Source organism: Stenella coeruleoalba (genome assembly GCF_951394435.1).
Source record: "Stenella coeruleoalba genome assembly, chromosome: 20".
Classification (NCBI taxonomy): domain Eukaryota; kingdom Metazoa; phylum Chordata; class Mammalia; order Artiodactyla; family Delphinidae; genus Stenella; species Stenella coeruleoalba.
Genome location: NC_137166.1, coordinates 38,669,455 through 38,689,390, shown reverse-complemented (window position 1 = coordinate 38,689,390; position 19,936 = coordinate 38,669,455). Strand labels below are relative to the sequence as shown.

The following is a 19,936-nucleotide window of genomic DNA, read 5'->3' as shown; positions in this document are numbered from 1 at the left end:
TCTCAAGCAAGAGACATTTTTTTTTAAATTATATAAAGGCACAACATAGTTTCACTGATGAAAACCGAAGAAAAAATGTTATAATCGGCATGAGGGAGAAAGAGCAGGGAAGAGATACAGTACCTTCAAAGAAGCAACAAGAGTCAGAGCTCAAGCTAACTTCAACAAAAAAAGTGACACAAACTGGAAAATAGGATAAAACCTTCAAGTGTTGGAAAAAAATAACTGAAAATCTATAATCATGTACAGAGCAAACAGATCCTCCAACATGAAGGAAAAATAAAAACATTTTCACACAGAAACAGAATTCTGCACCAGCAGATTTTCACTGGAAGAAATACTACAGGTAATTATGTGATGTGACAGAGGTGTTAGCTAACAAGCTAAGGTGGTAATCACTGTGCAATATATAAATGTATCAAAACAACATACTGTATACCTGAAACTTACACAACAATATATGTTAATTATGTCTCAATAAAGCTGAAGGGAAAAAAGAACTACTGCAAGAAGTATTTGGAGCAATAGAAAAGCAGAAAGAAGTAAAGAGCAACTGTACAGGTAATTTTTTAAAAGGTACAGATAAATCAGTATTGATCACATAGAACATTTAAATACTGTATTGTAGTGTTAAACACAGAATTAAAATGCATGGAAGCAACAATGCAAGAAGTGGGATGAATGAATGCATGTTGCAATCTCTAGGAAAAATTTCCCCAATAAAAAAGGATAATAAAAAAAGCTTAGTAAAAGTATACAGTATATTTAGTGCTAACATATACATAAAATAGAGTACTAAGGTACCACGGTGAAAAAGAAAGTATCTTCAACAAGTTAACAGAGGGGAGAAAATACAAGAGAATGTGTCTGATTAAATCAAAGGAACGTGCCCAAAAAAGCAGAGAGAAAAAAGAACATAAAAGTGGGTCAAATAGACAATGAGAAACCACTTCACACCCATCAGGATAGCTATTAAAAAAAGAAAGAAAATAAGACATGTTGGCAAGGATGTGGAAAAACTGGAACCCTAGAACTCTTGTGCACTGTTGGTGGGAATGTAAAATGGAGCAGCCACTGTGGAAAATAGTATGGTGGTTCCTCAAAAATGAAACACAGAATTACCATATAATCCAGCAATTCCACTTCTGGGTATATACCCAAGGGAATTGAAAGCAAGGACTCAAACAGATATTCGTATGCTCATGTTCACAGCAGCATTTTTCACAGTACCCAAAAAATGAAACCAACCCATGTCCACTGATGGATGAATGAATAACAAAATGTGCAATACACATACAATGGAATATTATTCAGCCTTTAAAAGAAATTCTGATATATGCTGTAATATGGATCAACCTTGAAGACATTATGTTAAGTGAAATAAGCCAGTACAAATGGACAAACACTGTATGATTCCACTTATATGAGATACTCAAGTAATCAAATTCATAGAGACAGATAATGGTAGTTACCAGGGGACAGGGGAAGGGATAATGGGGAGTTATTGTTTAATAGATAGTGTCAGTTTTGCAAGTTCTGGAGCTGGATAGTGGTGATGGCTGCACCACAATGTGCACCACGATGCCACTGAAATGTATACTTAAAATGATTTAAATGACAAATTTTGTTAAGCATATTCTACTACAATTTTTAAAATAAAAAGTCAAGTAGAAAGGTGATAAAAATGAAACTAAATATATCAGTAATTCTATTATACAGAAACTGACTGAATATCCTAGATAAAAGAAAAAGATATCCAGACTGGAAAAGATGTCCAGTTGTGTTTAAAACCACAACTATATGATGTTATAAGAAACACACTTTGTACACAAAGAAATTGAAAAGATGAGAAGATATATCATGGAAACAAGCCAAAGCAAAATACGCTGATGTAGCCCTACGAATATTCAACAAAGGATACCTTAAGGCAAGAAATATCACTAAAGATAAAAATATTTCAGACTGATAAAAATGCCCACTGACCAGGAATTTATTAGAGTCCTAAATTTGCATGCACCAAATAGCATAATTTCAAATGCATAAGCAAAGGTTGAAAAAATAGAGAAAAAGATAAATCTACAACCATAGTGGAGATTCTAAATACCTACCTACTCAGTGTTTGGAAATTAAGGAACATGTTTCTAAGAAACTCCTGAGTCAATAAACAGATCTCAATAAAAACTAGAAAATATTTTAACTAATAATGAAAATAACATAATGTGTGTGGTACCTAAGGTAATTATCAGAGAAAATTTTAAAACTCAAAGAATATATATTCTAAAGAGAGAATAGTAAAAATCAATGACTTTTGCATCTCTAGGAGCTTTTATCTGAAAAAGCTAGAAAAAATTACAGCCAGTGGGAAATTATTAAAAGGAAGAAAAACATAAAAGCAGAAAGCAACTTACGTAAGAAAGCAACTTACAAAAGGAAAATCAATAGTCTAAAACTGGTCCATTAAAAAGACTGATTAAGACTGATAAACCCCTAAGAAGATAAATCAAGAAGAAAAGACACATACAAATTGCAAATAACAGGAATTTTAAAAGAAGACATCACTACCAAAACTACAGATATTTCCAACTTTTAAAATATCCATACAAAGGGGCCTCCCTGGTGGCACAGTGGTTGAGGGTCCACCTGCCGATGCAGGGGACACGGGTTCATGCCCCGGTCCGGGAAGATCCCACATGCTGCGGAGCGGCTGGGCCCGTGAGCCATGGCCGCTGAGCCTGCGCGTCCAGAGCCTGTGTTCCGCAACGGGAGAGGCCACAACTGGGAGAGGCCCACATACCGCAAAAAACCAAAAAAACAAAAAAAAAATCCATACAAGGAAAATACAAGGCCTAGACAGCCTCACTGGAAAATTATTCCAAATATTTAAGTTAGAATCAATACCAATAACATACAAAGTTTTTTATAAAATACACAAAAATGATAGTTGTTTTATGAGGTCAGCATGACCCTGGAACCAAAACCTAACGTGGACATTACAAGTAAAGAAAATTACAGACCAATATCTTTCATAGACACAGAAACAAAATACCTTAACAAAACAATATGAATTTAATCTGGCAATATATAAAAAGATAAACACCAACATAAGCAAGGGAGCTTTCTCCAATAATGTAATAGTGTTTCAGTATTTTTAAAAATCAAAGTAATTCACCTCATTACCATCTTAAAAAACAGAGAAAAAGCATTTGATAAAATTCAATATCCATTCATGTTAAAACTAGCAGACTACAAATAGGAGAACATTTCTTATTTTCAGAGTATCTACCAAAAGTCTACAGCAAACATCATTTGTAACAGTGAAATATTTAAAGCTGTTCCCCTCATACGCAGAACTAGATAAGGAAGCCTACTATCACTACTTTTATTCAACACTATACTAAAGGTCCTATTTCATTCAATAAGGCAAATAAATAAAACTAAAGCCTAACAACCTGGAAAGAAGACAACTGCTATTATTCAGACAACGTGTCTGATTATACCTATAAACATACTATCAAAATATACAGATAAACCATTATGGAATTCAAGTAAATTTAACAGTCAGTATACAAAAATCAAGTATATGTCTATATACTAGCAAATTATGTCTATAAACTAGCAAAAGATGAACAGCAAATTACAAAATGCAATGAAAAATAACAAATACCTAGAGATGAATGTAAAAGACATGCAAGATTTATATACTTAAACTACTGAAGGATGTTACAGAGGAACTAAATAAAAAGATATACCATGTTCATGGATTGGTGTAAACATGTCAATGCTCCCCAAACTGATCTTTAGATTCAATGCACTACAAACAAAACCCTAGAAGGTTATTTTGTGAGTACTGCAGAGCTGATTTTTAAAATATTCATGAAAAAGCAGAAGGTCAAGTAAAAGTAATCTTCAAGAACAACAAAGCTAGAGAAATTTTACTATATCAAGTCCTAGTAAGAAAGTGTGGTACTGGTGCAACTACAGGCAAATAATCCAATGCAACAGAACAGAAGAGAAACAAAACTACAAATACATGACCACATAATCTATGAAAAAGACATACTCCATATGGAATTAGAGCTATGCCTTAGAAGCAAAGGCTACATGCTAGGAATAAGAGCAAAACTGAAACAGACCAGCCCTAACAAAATCCAAAACCAACTCTCAACTGAGTTGTGTTGATCCACTAGTACTCTGGCTGCTTAAAGAAAATTTACCTCTCTTTGAAGGAAGGTAACATCATCAAGAGTCTACAATTTTTCACTACAATGTCTGGCATCCAATCAAAAATTACAAGGAAGTCTATGACAACAGGAGCAGCTGATGAGAAATCAAGAGAAAAAAATAAATAGAAACAGAGCTCCATTTAATTTACATACTGCAGTTATAAGACATACTTTTATGATTAATATATTCATGGAAACAGAGGGAAGGCTGAAGATGTCAAAACAGGCCTAGAATTCATTAAAGAAATGTCAAAACATAAATTCTTGGAATAAATACTGTAACTGAGATTAAGCATTTAGTAAAAGGATTTTACCAGTAGATTAGATACATAAGAACAGAATTAGTTAACAGGAATACAGGTCAGAAGAAGGTATCCAAAATGGCATACAGATCAAGAGGCAGCAAGAAAATACAGAAAAGAGAGTAAGATATATGAAACAATGAAAAGGTCTAATATGTGTATCCAGAGTACCAAAAGTAGAGGAGACAATGACATAAAACCAGCATCTGCAGACTAGATAAGAATTTTCTAAACTGACAAGTCATCAAATTACAGATTTAATAAACTACATGTTCAAAGCAGGCTAAATACAAGGAAAACCAAGTCTAGACACATCATAATCAAATGCCTAAAAACCAAAGATGAAAAGTCCAAAAGCAGACAGAGGAGGAAATATATAAAAAGTTTTCAGGGAGGGCTTCCCTGGTGGCACAGTGGTTGAGAGTCCGCCTGCTGATGCAGGGGACACGGGTTCATGCCCCAGTCCGGGAGGGTCCCACATGCTGCGGAGCGGCTGGGCCCGTGAGCCATGGCCGCTGAGCCTGCGCGTCCGGAGCCTGTGCTCCGCAACAGGAGAGGCCACGGCGGTGAGAGGCCCGCGTACCGCAAAAAAAAAAAAAAAAAAAAAAAAAAAAATTGTATAAGTAAAATATATGACAATAGCACAAATTCATGAAATTAAGCCATCAAAAGATTATCTAATTTCCTAAGTGGCAAAATTTCAGAAGATTTATGAATAATTTCCTACTAATTTAAGGTAGACTGTAATAAAAAAAAGGGATATTGTAGTCTCTAGGATAATAACTAAAAGGAAAATAAAAACCATACAACTATAAAGCTGAGAGTTTAAAATAGAATACAAATATTTTACTAACACAAAAGGAGAAACAAAGGAATAAAAAAATGTGTGACAAGTGGAAAACGTGGTAAAATGAGTAGACAAACTCCAACTAAGTGACAGATGAGAAAATTTAAAGACCCTAAATAGAAATATAACATGTTCACAGATTAGAACTGTAAAAATAAAAACACAATCAGGTAACATCAGAATGTTAACAATTAAAGACTGACAATATCAAAAATCATAGTAACATTTAACTGAAAAATCTGAAATATTATTTTTTGAGTAAGAGCCTAATTAAGACAAGCTATTGGTGCCTTTAGATACAAGGTATGGATTACATAGAAAGGATTGACAGGGAATTCCCTGGTGGTCCAGTGGTTAGGACTCAGCACTATCACTGTGGTGGCCCGGGTTCAATGCTTGGGGAACTAAGATCCTGCAAGCCACACAGCGCCACCAAAAAATAAAATTAAATGAAAATTAAAGAAAGAAAGAAACAATTGACAAGATCTAGTAAATTAAAAGATGGATCAGGGAGGCTGAAAAGACTCTCTTGTTTGAATAATGTTGCCCAGAATCAGGATGAGTATGTACAGCATACACATTAGGGACAAAGATAATAAATTAACTTTAGTAAATGAGATTGAGCTTTTGTGGGCCATCCAAGTGAAGCTGCCCAACAGGCAACAGGTCTGGGAGAACAGAGTACATATAGGAGTATTTGAGGACATGCAGAGTGAGAAGAGATGACTGTCAGTGATGTAAAGTACAGGGATCACCAACATTTAAGCATTAGATGAAGACCCTAAGGAGACTAATTAGGAATGGAAAAAGATAGAGCCATAAGAAAGTAGAGTCACAAAAGTTCCTATGGTACAGAGAGTTTCAACAGTTTACCAGGGAACAATAGAAGTTTCAAATAAAGCACAGAGGCCAAGTAAGGCCAGATCTGCGAAATGGTCCACTGAGTTTGGCAAGTGAAATACAATAAAAACTTGAGGTAGAGTAATTTCAATGAAAAGACAGAGGTAGCACCTAGTTTACAGTAGGTTGAAAAGCAAAGAATTAGAAAGAGAGAAATTATCACACTGCATTAAGTTTTCTGTTAACATGTTTCCATACAACTTTTAAGTCCCTTGAGGACAGAAAAGAAACCTTGTTTATCGCAGTATCTAGGACAGTGCCTGACACGTAACTCAGTTTTGTCTTTTTGTTCTTTGGGAAAAAGCACTCATTTTCAATAACTTTAATATTACTCGGTTCATAAAATCAGGAAATCAAAGGATAAGGAATAATGGCCAAATGCATACATTAAATGGGTTACTGTTTGCTATACTGTATTAGGATTTCTAGAACAAATGAACAAACGAAAGAAAGGAAGGAGGAAAGAAGTTTTTTTAAACAAACACATTTAGGGTACTGTCCCCCAAAACATGTCGTTATCTTAAGGTAGAGTAAATAAGTAGGGAGTACCCTGAAATGAACCTAGAAAGAGATGAGCCCAACAACACAAGGGTCTCAAATCACATTTTAATGACCCTGGATTTCACTCTTAAGTACAATGGGAAGCCACCAAAGGATTATAAGCAGTAGAGAGAGGGACAAAATTATGTAATTCAATTTACATTGCCAGAAAAAGAGAGACAACTCTGGAAAAAAGGTAGAAGGGGAGCAAGAGTGGAACCACCAAGACCAGCCTCCAAGTAAAACATGGTAACTTGAAAATGGCTGTGGAGATGACAAGAAATAGCCAATTCAAGGAACTCAAAACACTGGTCTCTAGTTTTTGAACATCGAGTCCTCTTACCTCTTTTTATTTAATGCTGTAGACTAAATTGAAAGTTAGAACCAATTCTTCAAAAAGGTAATTATATATGGCTTATAAAGCTAAACCAGTTTACCTTCTGACCACTAAACCACCTTGAGGACTTCACCTGAAGTCACTTCACAAATGAGAAACATACGCACAGAGTGATTCACTGCAACATTATTAGTACTATCAAAAAACTGAAAACCACCAAAATGCCCATTAATAAGATACCAGATGAATACCTGATAATATACTTGAGTACTATGCAACCACAAAATATGATGAGAAAGATCTCTGTGAACCAAAGACTCCCAGATGTATCATTTAATGAGAAAATCGAGGGGAAAATATTATATGCTACCTTTTGTATAAGAAGGTGGAGGGGAGATAAGACAGCATATTTTAGTATTTATTTTTCAAGAAATACAGGAAGCATAAACTAGAAATTAATGTAAAGATTACTGATAGGGGTAGGTAGGAGCAGGGACAGGAATGAATTACCTCACTATACCTTTTGATATAGTTGTGATTTTAAACAATGCAAATGTTTTACAGACCCAAAGTCAAACTGATAAAAAAGCAAACACTAAAATTCAATACAAATATCAAATCCAAAATATAACTGCACAGAAAAAAAATAATAATTCAAGTAACTTTTGAGATCACTACCTAACTGCATACCCCAAGGGGGTTAATTCTGCAAGAACAAATTGAACAGCAATGAAATCATGAACTTCACTCATAGGTTTGCTGTTGGCAGTGGTATCAATGTAGTAATTCTAAAACTATTTTGTGTATACTGTGGAATAAAGGAAACGAATAAATACAGATGTTGTTGAGAACAAGGTTTCATTACAGAAAAAGGGAGATTCAAATATAGATGGGGGTAGTTGAAGAAGAATTTTGTGGTAATGGATTTGAATGCAAAGTATCAGGATCCACTGAACCCAATTTTAGTTTTTAGTTTGTTTTTGAACAGTTCTAACTATTTGCAAAGGATTGATATTTCATGACTTCTATTCTCTGAGATAATGCAAAGAATAAAGAGAAAATTTACGTACTTAAAAAAAAGGCTAAAACTCATTCTATCTTGCAATTATATATGAGTACATTGAACCTTTTCATAAGCCTAAGACACATTATAGGATCCTACTGATTATATAATCCCTGCATCTTGTTTCATCACCCTAATAATGATTTCATGATTATTCATCAATTTTCCCAAACTATGCTTAAATAAAACTATATAACAAGTAATTGAGGAATCATGGAATCATCTAGAAGGAATATGCTATCAATAGTAAAAATCATTCTTCAGTTTTCTTACTGCATTGACCAAAGTACTGCATCATCTTTCAAAAAAGTGTAAAAGACTGAAGAAGACACCATCTTTGTAGTCTGATTTTAGCTTTCAAACACAATTGACAACTCAGAAATTTTCATTTTCTGTCCATAATGGGAAGGAGAAGAAAAGTGACAGAGAAAGACACTTCACAATTGTTAAACAAATTAAACTATGAATAAAAATGATAGCAGCTCTCTTCACCAGCACAGTCCAATAGAACTTTCTTTGATGATAGTAATCTTCAAAGTCAACACTGTCCAATGCAATAGCCAATGGCCATATGTGGCTATTGAGCACTTGAAATGTGGCTATTATGACTGAGAAACTTAACTTTTTTTAATTTTACTTAATTAGAATTTTAAACTTAATAGCCACACGTAGTTAGTGGCCACCATTTTGGATAGCACAACTAGATACAGATGATGGTGAAAATATTAATATAAATTAAATCTTAGATTATGAGTCTTCAGATGACAATTATCCTAGGTGAATTTTCTCAAAACTCAACAATCAATGAGTAATAAACAAAATTAACTCAAAGTTGATCAAAGACCTAAAAATAAGAGCTAAAACCATAAAACTCTCAGAAGAAAACCTAGGTGTAAATCTTCATTAACTTGGATTTGGCAATGGGTTCCTACATATGACACCAAAAGCAGAAGCAAAAAAAAGGAAAAAATAGATAAACTGGACTTCATCAAAATTTTAAAACTTGGGACTTCCCTGGTGGCCCAGTGGTTAAGAATCCGCCTGCCAATGCAGGAGACATAGGTTCAAGCCCTGGTCCAGGAAGATCCCACATGCCGCAGAGCAACTAAGCCCATGCGCCACAACTACTGAGCCTACACTCTAGAGCCCGTGAGCCACAACGACTGAAGCCCATGCGCCTAGAACCCGTGCTCCACAACAAGAGAAGCCCCCGCAATGAGAAGCCCACGCACCACAACGAACAGTAGCCCCCACTCACAACAACTAGAGAAAGCCCACGCACAGCAATGAAGACCCAACGCAGCCAAAAAGTAAAATAAAATAAAAATTTTTTAAAAATTTATAAACTTTTGTGCATGAAAGGACATTATCATTAAAGTGAAAAGATAGCATACAGTATGGGAGAAAATATTTGTAAATCATACATCTGAAAAGGGTTTAAATACCTAGAATAAATAAAGAACAACTACAACTCAACAACAAAAAGATGACCCAATTTAAAAATAAGCAAAGGACTTAAATAGACAAACTTAAATTGACATTTCTCCAAAGAAAATACAAAAATGGCCAATAAACACATGAAAAGGGACTTCCCTGGTGGTCCAGTGGGTAAGACTCCGTGCTCCCAATGCAGGGGTCCAGAGTTCAATCCCTGGTCAGGGAACTAGATCCCGTATGCATGCCACAACTAAAGATCCCACATGCCCCACAAAGATCCCACGTACTGCAACTAAGACCCAGCACAGCCCCCAAAAACAAAAACAAACAAAAAACACACACATGAAAAGATGCTCAACATCCTTTTTCATTAGAGAAATGCAAATCAAAATCACAATAGGTCAATGACATTAACACCTATTAGGATAGCTCTATTCCAAAAAAAAAAAAGAAAAGTGTTGACAAGGACGTGGAGAAATTGGAAACCTCATACATTGCTGGTGGGAATGTAAAACTGTGCCAACACTGTGGAAAACAGTTTGGCAGTTCCTCAAAAAGTTAAACACAGTATTACCTTATGACTCAGCAATTCCACTCCTGGGTATATATCCCAAAGAACTGAAAACAGGGACTGTAACAGATAACTCATACACCATCGTTCATAGCCACATTATTCCAAGAGTAAAAAAGTGGAAACAATCCATGTATTCATCAACATTTGAATGGATAAACAAAATGTGGTATATGCATACAATGGAATATTATTCAGCCATAAAAAGGAGTAAAGTTGTAATACATGCCACAACACAGATGAACCTTGAAAACATTAAGCCAGTCACGAAAGGACAAGTACTGTATGATTCTACATCTATGAAATATCTAGAATTGGCAAATTCACATAGAAAGAAAGTAGATTAGAGATTACCAGGGGCTCAAGGGAGGGGAGAATTGGGCACTAGGTCTCAGTTCCCCATCTGTGAAATCAGAAGTTGGACTAAAACACTGGTTAAGTTTAGTTTAGTTCCTTGGACCACTTCCCTGGCGGCTACTGAAAGTGGGTGCAAGGAACAGAAATACTCATCCCCCTCCCAGCCCCTCCACACATGCAACTTCTCCCTCAATAACGCAGAGTAATTTAGCTTTCATCTGTTTTACATATTGGGTTTTTGAATAAGGTTTTATTTTAATGAAGAAAGCTGTGCCTTAAAAAAAAAAAAAGTTTGACTACCAGTAGTTTCTATGGTCTTTAAATCTAAATATTCTTAAGAGTTTGGTTAATTTAGCTAATTGATACAAGTTACCCTCACTCCATCCTGTTAAAAAAGAGTCTCAATAATTTGTTTCATTAGAAACAAAAAAAGATTTTTACCAGTATTATGTACCTATATTTTGACAAATAAGTGCTATATAAAAAAGTTGACCCAAAAAGTTTTAAAAAAAAGCAGTTAAAAGTAAATAGCTTTACAAATTATTGTAGAAATAATACCAAAGATGGTTAAAATTCTCATTGAGGAAAAACTAAAACATGTCCAAAGGTATAAAAGCTCTTCCCTTGCAAGAAACGGAAATAAAGCCTGAAGACCCAGTTTGGTTTTGCTGCTGAAAAATGTACAAAATAACTTAGAAAAACCAGTTGAGGTCAAACGTTGTGAGCCCACTACTTGTACCTGCCTACTCTTGATCTGGGGAAAACTGATAACCATAGAGCAAGGCAGATCTGATGGTAGGACAGCCAAGAGTTCTCCATCTGTGAGTCCATCCTAACCTTCAAGTAAAAGTGATGGTTCCATCACAGTGAATGTAATTAATCTCACTGAACTGTACACTTAAAACTGATTAAAACAGGGGCTTCCCTGGTGGCACAGTGGTTCAGAGTCCACCTGCCAATGCAGGGCACGGGTTCATGCTCTGGTCCAGGAAGATCCCACATACCACAGAGCGGCTGGGGCCATGAACCATGGACACTGAGCCTGCGTGTCCAGAGCCTGTGCTCCGCAACGGGAGAGGCCACAACAGTGAGGCTCGCGTACCGCAAAAAAAAAAAAAAAAAACTGATTAAAATAGTAATTTTTATTTTATACATATTTTATCATAATAAATAAAAATTGCTGGAAAAAAAGATCTCTAAATTCTATTTTTTTCCACTCCTACAAGTTTTTTGGCTTCTTGAGGACAGAGATTGGGGAGGAAAACCCTGAAGCACTGGAAATGAGTTTTGAAAGCAGGAATTATGTAAATGGTTTATGTTTGTACCTCCCTAAGTTCTAGAACAGACCATGCCAACCAGGAAGAGAACTACATATATTTGAATATAGCAGATGTTGAATAAAGGGGGACTGACTTGAAGGTGGAGAAAAAAAGAATCAATAAAGGAACAATATACTTCTAAGAACAAAAAAAAAAAGTAGGGTATTCTCACCCACTTAGTCATTCAACAAGAAAAACTTCATATGTAACAGTGTGCAACAAGAACTTGGACATTTTTCTAAAAAGACATGTGGCAATATTCTTAAATCTCTTATGATCTTTGTGCACCAAACTTTACTTAATACAAAGAAGACTGCTGTGTTTAAATTCTTATTAAAATAGCCAATAAAAATGGGTTTCACTATCCCTTATCCTTACTTCTGTACATTACTTGTAAAAATTACTTTAAAAAATAAAAATTAAAAAGATCCCTTGGACCTAGATGGTAAATGGTGATGACTATTTTTGCTGGTATACTGAAGGTTAATACATTTCTTAGCACTGTCCACTGAAAGGGCCTTGATGCAATAATATCCCAGTGGCAATGAGCACAACTTGGGCCCAGATCTAGGTTTCTCAGCATTTCTCATTAAAAAGAACCAGGGCTCTTTGAAGAAATAGTCAATTTCAGAACTAAGACAAGAAAGCTACAAGGTAAGCCTGGACATCTTGTGCCAAAAAAAAAAAGGTAATGACCAAAGGGTAATGAGAAATGCCAAAAGGATGCAGGAGTCAGCCTGAAGGGGCTCCCACTGGCCAAATTTAGGACAATTCGAGCATCAAAAGGAAAAATGAAAAATTATAACATACTGAATTAAAAAACAAATAAAAAGGGTCTACACTAATACTAAAAGGGGGGAAAGGGCTCCTCTTTACAGAAAAATGCCAGCTATAAACATAGGTGGTTAGAAACTACTAATTTGCAAATACCAATATAATAATTGATTCAGGCAAGGATCATCCATGGTAAAGGGCTGTTGGGGAACAGGATATTTACAATGTCTTCAAGTATTTAGTAAGTACTTTTAAAGTTCTTATTCCTTACACAAGGGAACAGGTACCTAAGGTGAAGAGATATCGCAGGTACTACCTTAAACAAGTAACTAGCAACACCAATAATAGAATAAAGTAACACTGTATGTCTCCTGCTGTGATAAAATAGGAAGTCATTATCAACTATGTATTATTCTTGCCAAAAGTGATTATTTAATTCTGTTTCTTCACGAGTACATTCATCAGACATCTCTAAATCGTGGGCATTCTATAAGTAAACTTGTAAACTCTTCAAAAATACCAATTTCATAAAGACAAAAGAATGTAGAGGGATTGTTTCAGATGAAAGGAAATTAAAGAGATAAGACGCTAAATACAGCCTATGATTGGATCTTGGATTGAAAAATGTTATAAAGAACACTTTTAGAAAAACTGAGGAAATCTGAATATGCTAAATAATATTATTGTGTGTCAATGTTCATTTCTTGGGTGAAAAAAAAAGATATGATTATGTAGAAGAATGACCTTGCTCCAAAATGATATGTGCTTAAGTATTAGGACATGATAATATCTGCAATTTACTTTCAAATCGTTCTACAAGGAAAAAAAGAAAAGAAAATACAGATAGAGAAAGAAAAGGCAAATGAGACAAAATACGATTGATGACCCAAACTATTCTTTAAACTTTTCTGTTGTTTTACAATTTTTGAAAATAAAAAGCTGCTACTTTAAAAAAAAGAAAGAAAGAAAGAAAGAAAGAAAAACTGCCTTAGGGCAGACTAAAAAGATCTAGACTCACTAATCTGGAGATGAAGGCAAGAATGATACAAGCTAAAAGATTTTAAAACCCAATCTGACAACATTAGGAGAACAAAATCAAACAGTTATGATCACAGCTTAGACCCCGTGCACCTTCTTCTCCCTTTCCCCATCAGTGTTTTGGAACTATTCTTGTCTTATACTCCAATCTGGAGAGGCCTAACACAATGAATATTGATTTTCTCCCCTTGAAATACTGTATTATAATGTTTACTAATAAAAGACTAAAACCAAAGTTGTTTCTTCTCATGGCACATGACTGGCATGATAATAATCACTAACAACAACCAAAACAAACTGTTTTAAAATAAAATATAACTCACAAGTTATGAGTTCTGAAAACCCATTTAGCTACAAAATGTATCTTTGGCTGTAAGCAAATATTCTTATGACTCTGCCTTTCTTAAAAATGATAAAAGAACTACATTAGAAAGATCAAATACACATTCTTCAATAAACTACTTATAACTACTCAATTTAGAAGCATTTTATTTTACAAAAAAAATGCAAATAGCCAATAAATACTTGAAAAGGTTATCAACCTCATTCACTAGTTATTATTAGAATGGCTAACAAATATGAAAAGGACAGACAGTACCAAGTGGTGATGAGGACGTGGAATAGCTGGAACTTTCACCACTGCTGATAGGAATGTAAACTGGCATAAGCACTTTGAAAAACAAGCATTATAAGTAAAATTGAAGACACAAATACTCCATAAGAAAGTTCGGGGCAAAAACTAGAAACAACCTAAACTGTTCACCTGAAAAATTAAAGAGAGTTAATGAAGACTCTAACTTCAAATTTATAAATGTCTATCACAATGCCTGGCACACAAAAAAATTTATTCTATACAATGCAATCCCATCATTCCTCCCTTCATTCATGACAAATGGATTCTTGTCATTTAAGATTAGTATGATTCTCAAAACACATTTCAATGGTTTCTCACCTCACAAAAATAAAAACCAAAATCTTCAACAATGATCTAGTACAGCTCCTTACCTATCACAAACCATCTGTCATTTTAAATATGCCTATTCCACATCTTTACCACTAGAATGTGATCCCTGTGAAAACAAAGCCTTTATTTTGTTCACTACTGCATCTTCAGCAGAAGAAGACATTAAGTAGGTACAATCTGGCAGGTAGCAGGTACTCAATAAATATCTGCTGAAAAATTATATGCTTGGATTCTGGGCTTGGAAAGAAGAACAATACCTGTGGTATGGAGTACACGACTGACAGTTTCCTAAGCTATGTGCAGTTTATCATAAGAAATATGCAAACCAAAGTTAAATTAGCTCTTCTGCTTTATAAAAATTTGAAATATTTACTCTTAATGCATTTAATTCCCCAGGTTCTATATCAAGAAAGTATAAGTTATTCCAAAATTCCAAATTACACGAGCCACTCAGTTATAATTATAATAAACTAAATAATAACATTATCCTCATGAATTCTCCAAAGTTACCATGATCCTGCAAATAAACCTAGGAAAACAATACTATATACCACTTTTTCACTATATTATATAGCAGAATCTCAATAATTCTGTTAAAGATAATAGTGTCTGGAGATATAAAACTCGGATAGAAACATCACCTTAGCCAAGAAACCAGTATTTCAATAATGCAATTCAAAGACAGATCCAGATTTAACAAGTATGAGGAAACTTCCCTAGAACAGCCCAAGACACTCCACTGCAGCCCTAGGTTTAACTTTTACGGCACAGATCAGTCCAGAGAGGCTTCTAAGTAGATTCCATTTTTTCCACCAAATACTTTACTCCTATTGGCAAAAACAGATTTAGTTAAAAGAAAAGAGGGGGAAAAAAAGGTGATCCAAGTTCCCTCTTGTCCCTGTATCTTTGGATAGAGAATTAACAATAAACAACATCTCTAGGGAAAAAAGAAAAGGAAACCACCTGGGGAACAGATATCTGAATAAATTGTACCTATCCGCTCTGGAATAAGAAACAAACCTGCCTAACTGGTCTTCAAACCAGCCAAGAGTAATCTGTCAGGAGCAGAAAATATTTAGCAATTAAAGATACAACATCCCATCTTTTATTAAAATTAATTAGGTTTTATCAATAGCCTTTCTTGAAAAAAAAAATCCCATTCAATTCACTCACTTTTAGGTAAAATAAAAAGTGAAATTGTATGCTTTTAAAACATTTAGTGGTGCATTTTCCTATATAAACTGTGTGAATATTTATATACATATAATCATGACTAACCACACCACATAGTGTTCTACAATTTTTAATGACTGCACAAAATCTCCTCACACCAACCCCCTTATGTTGAATTTTTAGCTTTTTCATTATTATAAACAAACCTGCAGGGAACCTTTCTGTACATGTCATTTTGCTAGATTAAAAAAAAAAGAAATAAACAGAAGTTTTAACCAAAAAATCTTTTTTTGAAAATGTCAGCATTAATGCCAAAAATGAGAACAATATTCAAATATTTGATCCTGTCCATTTACTACAGATTTTGTCATTTACTTAAGTTGTGGATCTTTCATGCCCCCCTCCTTTGTCTTTTTCCTTAGGTTACTAATTTTTTTTCCTTGTTATTCAGTGCTCCAAAGGATAAACAAGGAAAAAAACAGAGAGAGGGACCAAGATGAAACGTGTTACACTCCTTATCTGAACTAAAAAGAAAAAAATTGATGAGCAACATTTAAACCACTTTACCTAGCAGTCATTCTTAAGGTTCCCAGAGAAAATAATGCCCTGAACCTAAGGTATCCATTGCATATAAAGAATTCACTTCTCTCCTCTGCATCTAGAGCCTACTAGCTAGCTACCATCCTAGGGAAAACTGAAAAAATAGTCATTCAAATAATTTTCGTCAGGATTTAATTCTCTCACAGAACCCTGGTAGGGAAAGACAAGTCCTAAAACACATTTAATTAGACTTATATAAAGAAATACTAACTGCTATACTATAAAACTCCTATGACATTTTTTTCCTTTTCCTTCCAAGAATGTCCCAACACTTCCACTTATTAGAGTTCACTGTACTCCTACAGCTGCTGGGTTGGTTTTAAAGCCTAAAGTCCCTCACAAAAATCTGACTGATTTATTTATTTATTTATTTACTATTTACTAGATAAAGTTTTCCTATACTGAACTATAATTAAAGGATAGCTATCTAACCAGTTTATCTTGTGGCCTCAAGGGTCTCTCCTGTCCACTGAAGCAGATCCGTTAAAATACAGTCTAGTCCATTTACTGAGGGACTTTATCATGAACTGGGAATGATTTTACATACCCATGACAGACATACACACGCTTATTTTATGTGCCAAAATAACATTAACACAGCACAGAAAAGTAATTTGGTACTATACTCAGTGTCTACTGAAAACTGTCATCCAGGTTCCCATAGGACTGTAACTGAGAAGGCAGTTTTCAAATGCAACTGGATACCATACCAGAAAGCTGTTCAGAGCACCCCCAAACCGTATCCTTTGTATTTCAGACACACTAACATCAGAATAAAACCAAGGATTTCTCTTTTTAACATGCCAAATAGGAGAAAACATATCAAGTCAGCAGTAATGCAAACATCATACTATGAAGAAGGAGAGAGTTAATTCCTCTACAGAAAGACAGACAATGGGAACACCATCTTCTGAGGGTCTGTTTCACATTTTCTAAAAGACTAAAAAATGTAAATAGTTTTCGCCAAAAATGAACAAATTGGTTTCATGAAGGGCTGTCTTTTCTTCTTTCTTTATTCTTCTCGTAAAGAAAAAAAAAAAACACAGTCTTACAATTTAAACGCACCGAACTTGAATTTTTAAACCCCCAACTTGAAGAAAGCCAAGTTTAAAACCCAACCATTGTATATGGTATTAGAAAAAAAAAATGGCTCTCAGAAAGGGAAATCCAACGCACAAAATAATTTAGAACAACCAGAACAAAGTAGGAAAGGTTCCCACAATTCATCCTAACAGGTTATTTCCAAGCAAACCAGGATTTAAGTTCTATAAAAAGTTCCTTATCTAGCTAAACTGGGTATGTTTGTATACCTATGTAAGTAGTCATTTTTATACAGAAATGCTCAATAGAAAAAGTTAGGAATTCCCAGTGTTTATAGTTTTTAAACAACTTCCTAACCTTTATAATCATGATACTCTCAATATGACATATTTTAAGTAAATGAAACGTTGCCTTTCAAACTAAGAATTTCAAAGATAGTGAGAAACAAATGATACAGAATCCAAAGAGAAAAAAATCTCAGATTAAACAATAACACTGTATTTCTTAGACTGGTATACTTGTTCATATACAATCCCATTAGGAAATACAAAACTTTCTTTCCTCTTCACTGGTAGATTAAAACTCATTTATATAATTGAAGTTAAAATGTAATAAAACAGCATTCTATCATGACAAATACTAAACCAAAGCTGAAACTGCACATGAAGCGTTAGCGTTACAAACCTAGTAAAACTTTTAAGTGCAATCAGATAAAGAGCAACAAAGAGTATACATTTTACCAACGATGAGGTAACAAGCTAAAAAAAAAAATATAAGGTGAACTATTCATTCACAGCCTTTCACCGAGAATATTCCCACGCACTGCTGTACGAATTAAGATTAAAAACTCACTTTCATACACAAGTTAAACAGATTATCGCATCTCTTTTCCCCAACCCTCCCCTCCCTTCGAAGGTCAAAGTGCTCCAGACAAGACAACGAAAGCACGTGACAAAAGTTTCCCCAACACGCTTTCCAGGCCTGGAGGCTATGCTCCTCCCCCGTTCCGGGTCCGGGGTGAGCTAGGCCGGGACCAAAGGGCTGCGGCCCACCGAGGGCAGGACGGGGTCGGCGGGGACGAGCGGGGGTCAGCCCCCAGGCCCGTGGAGGGGGAACGGGGCGCCGAGGACGCGCCTGGGCGAGGGCGCCTCCCGAGACCGCTGGCGGAAGCGCGGGACGGAGCGCGGCCTGTTACCTTTTCCTGCTCCTCGCGGAGCCGCGCCACCTCTGGGGCGCGCAGCGGCGCCGCGGCCGAAGCCGAGGCCGAGGCGTGGGGCCCGGGGTCGGGCGGGGCCTCCATGGCGGGGCGCCGGGGCCTCAGCGGGGCGAACGAGTCCTAAACAAGTGTTTATGAAGGCGGCGTGGCCGGCGGCTGCCCAGCGCCCGCGTGCTCGCCCTCATGCACTGCGCGCCCCGCGCTGAGGAGGCCGCGCCCCACTTCTCTGCTACCGCGGCGGCAGCTGCTCGCGTCCGGGCTGCCCGCGGCCACATCTCACACGCGCATGCCGCCCGCCGCCGCCGGCGCCCCCGCCGCCGCGGGCTCGGAGCAACAGGCCGGCCGTTGAAGGCGAGAAGCCCCGATCCGGTGACTGGGCCGAGCCAGGCGTCCTGTGGCGGCCGCTCCTCCTCCGCACCTCCCCCGTAGGCCCCGCCCCTCGCCCCGCCCAGCGCGGCACGCTGGGAAGCGCACGCAGCCTCCGCCCTTCGTCACGCCCCCGGTGATCGCGTGGCGCAGGAGCGGTGCGGCGGCTGCTGTCTTATCTGGAGGCTAAGCTGACCTGTAGCCCTTTGGAAACTCATTCTAGGGAAGATCGACGGTCAGTTCACGGAGATGAGCCCTGTCTTAGCCTTGTGTCCCCCTAATGCCCCCAGTCGTTGAGCGCTGCATCTGGCGGTAGGAGCTTAATTCGTGCACTAGTGCTGGTTCATAAGCATATTTAATTTTAGCAAAGTCAACTCTTCCCTGTGCCTGTTTAATGAATTAAAATATGCGATTAAGTTTTGTTTGTGTGTTAATTACTGCACACACAATTTTTCCTTATATAAAGGTATTGTGCTTTAATTAACATATTGCTATGTATGGGCTATTTAAGAAACTTTTCAAGGATAACGTTGCCCATACTTTTCCTCTTATTTCAAAACTCCTGTGACCTCTCTCTCCTACAGCCTCTGTACACAGTAGGCACCCAATTAATGCTTAATGAATGGAATTGGCCTTGCCCTAACAATCATCTCTGCTCCAATACCTAACAGTGAGTTGGGTCCTGGTTCTTCAACGTTGTGCAAATGGCAATGGGCTGGGAGGTAGCTGCAGTTCTGACCCTGGTGTGCCTGCTTGCTAGATTTCTCTTCCCTTCTGGCCAGCTCGCCAGTCCAGATACGCCCTTTTTACATTTGCTTCACAGAAAGAAGTGAGGAAAATTTGGGCAAATGGTAAATGTTAATTGCTC

At 36.5% G+C, this 19,936-nt stretch overlaps 1 protein-coding gene across 1 annotated transcript in view; it reads right to left on the bottom strand.

Moving 5' to 3' along the window:
* Nucleotides 1-19,182, bottom strand: part of URI1 (URI1 prefoldin like chaperone) — a 75,805-nt gene extending 56,623 nt beyond the window's left edge. The window contains exon 1 of the mRNA XM_079906864.1: nucleotides 18,682-19,182. Coding sequence (XP_079762990.1) covers nucleotides 18,682-18,786 — 105 coding nt within the window. The 5' untranslated portion in view covers nucleotides 18,787-19,182. The remainder of the gene's footprint in view (nucleotides 1-18,681) is intronic.
* Between the last annotated feature and the right edge of the window lie 754 nt (nucleotides 19,183-19,936).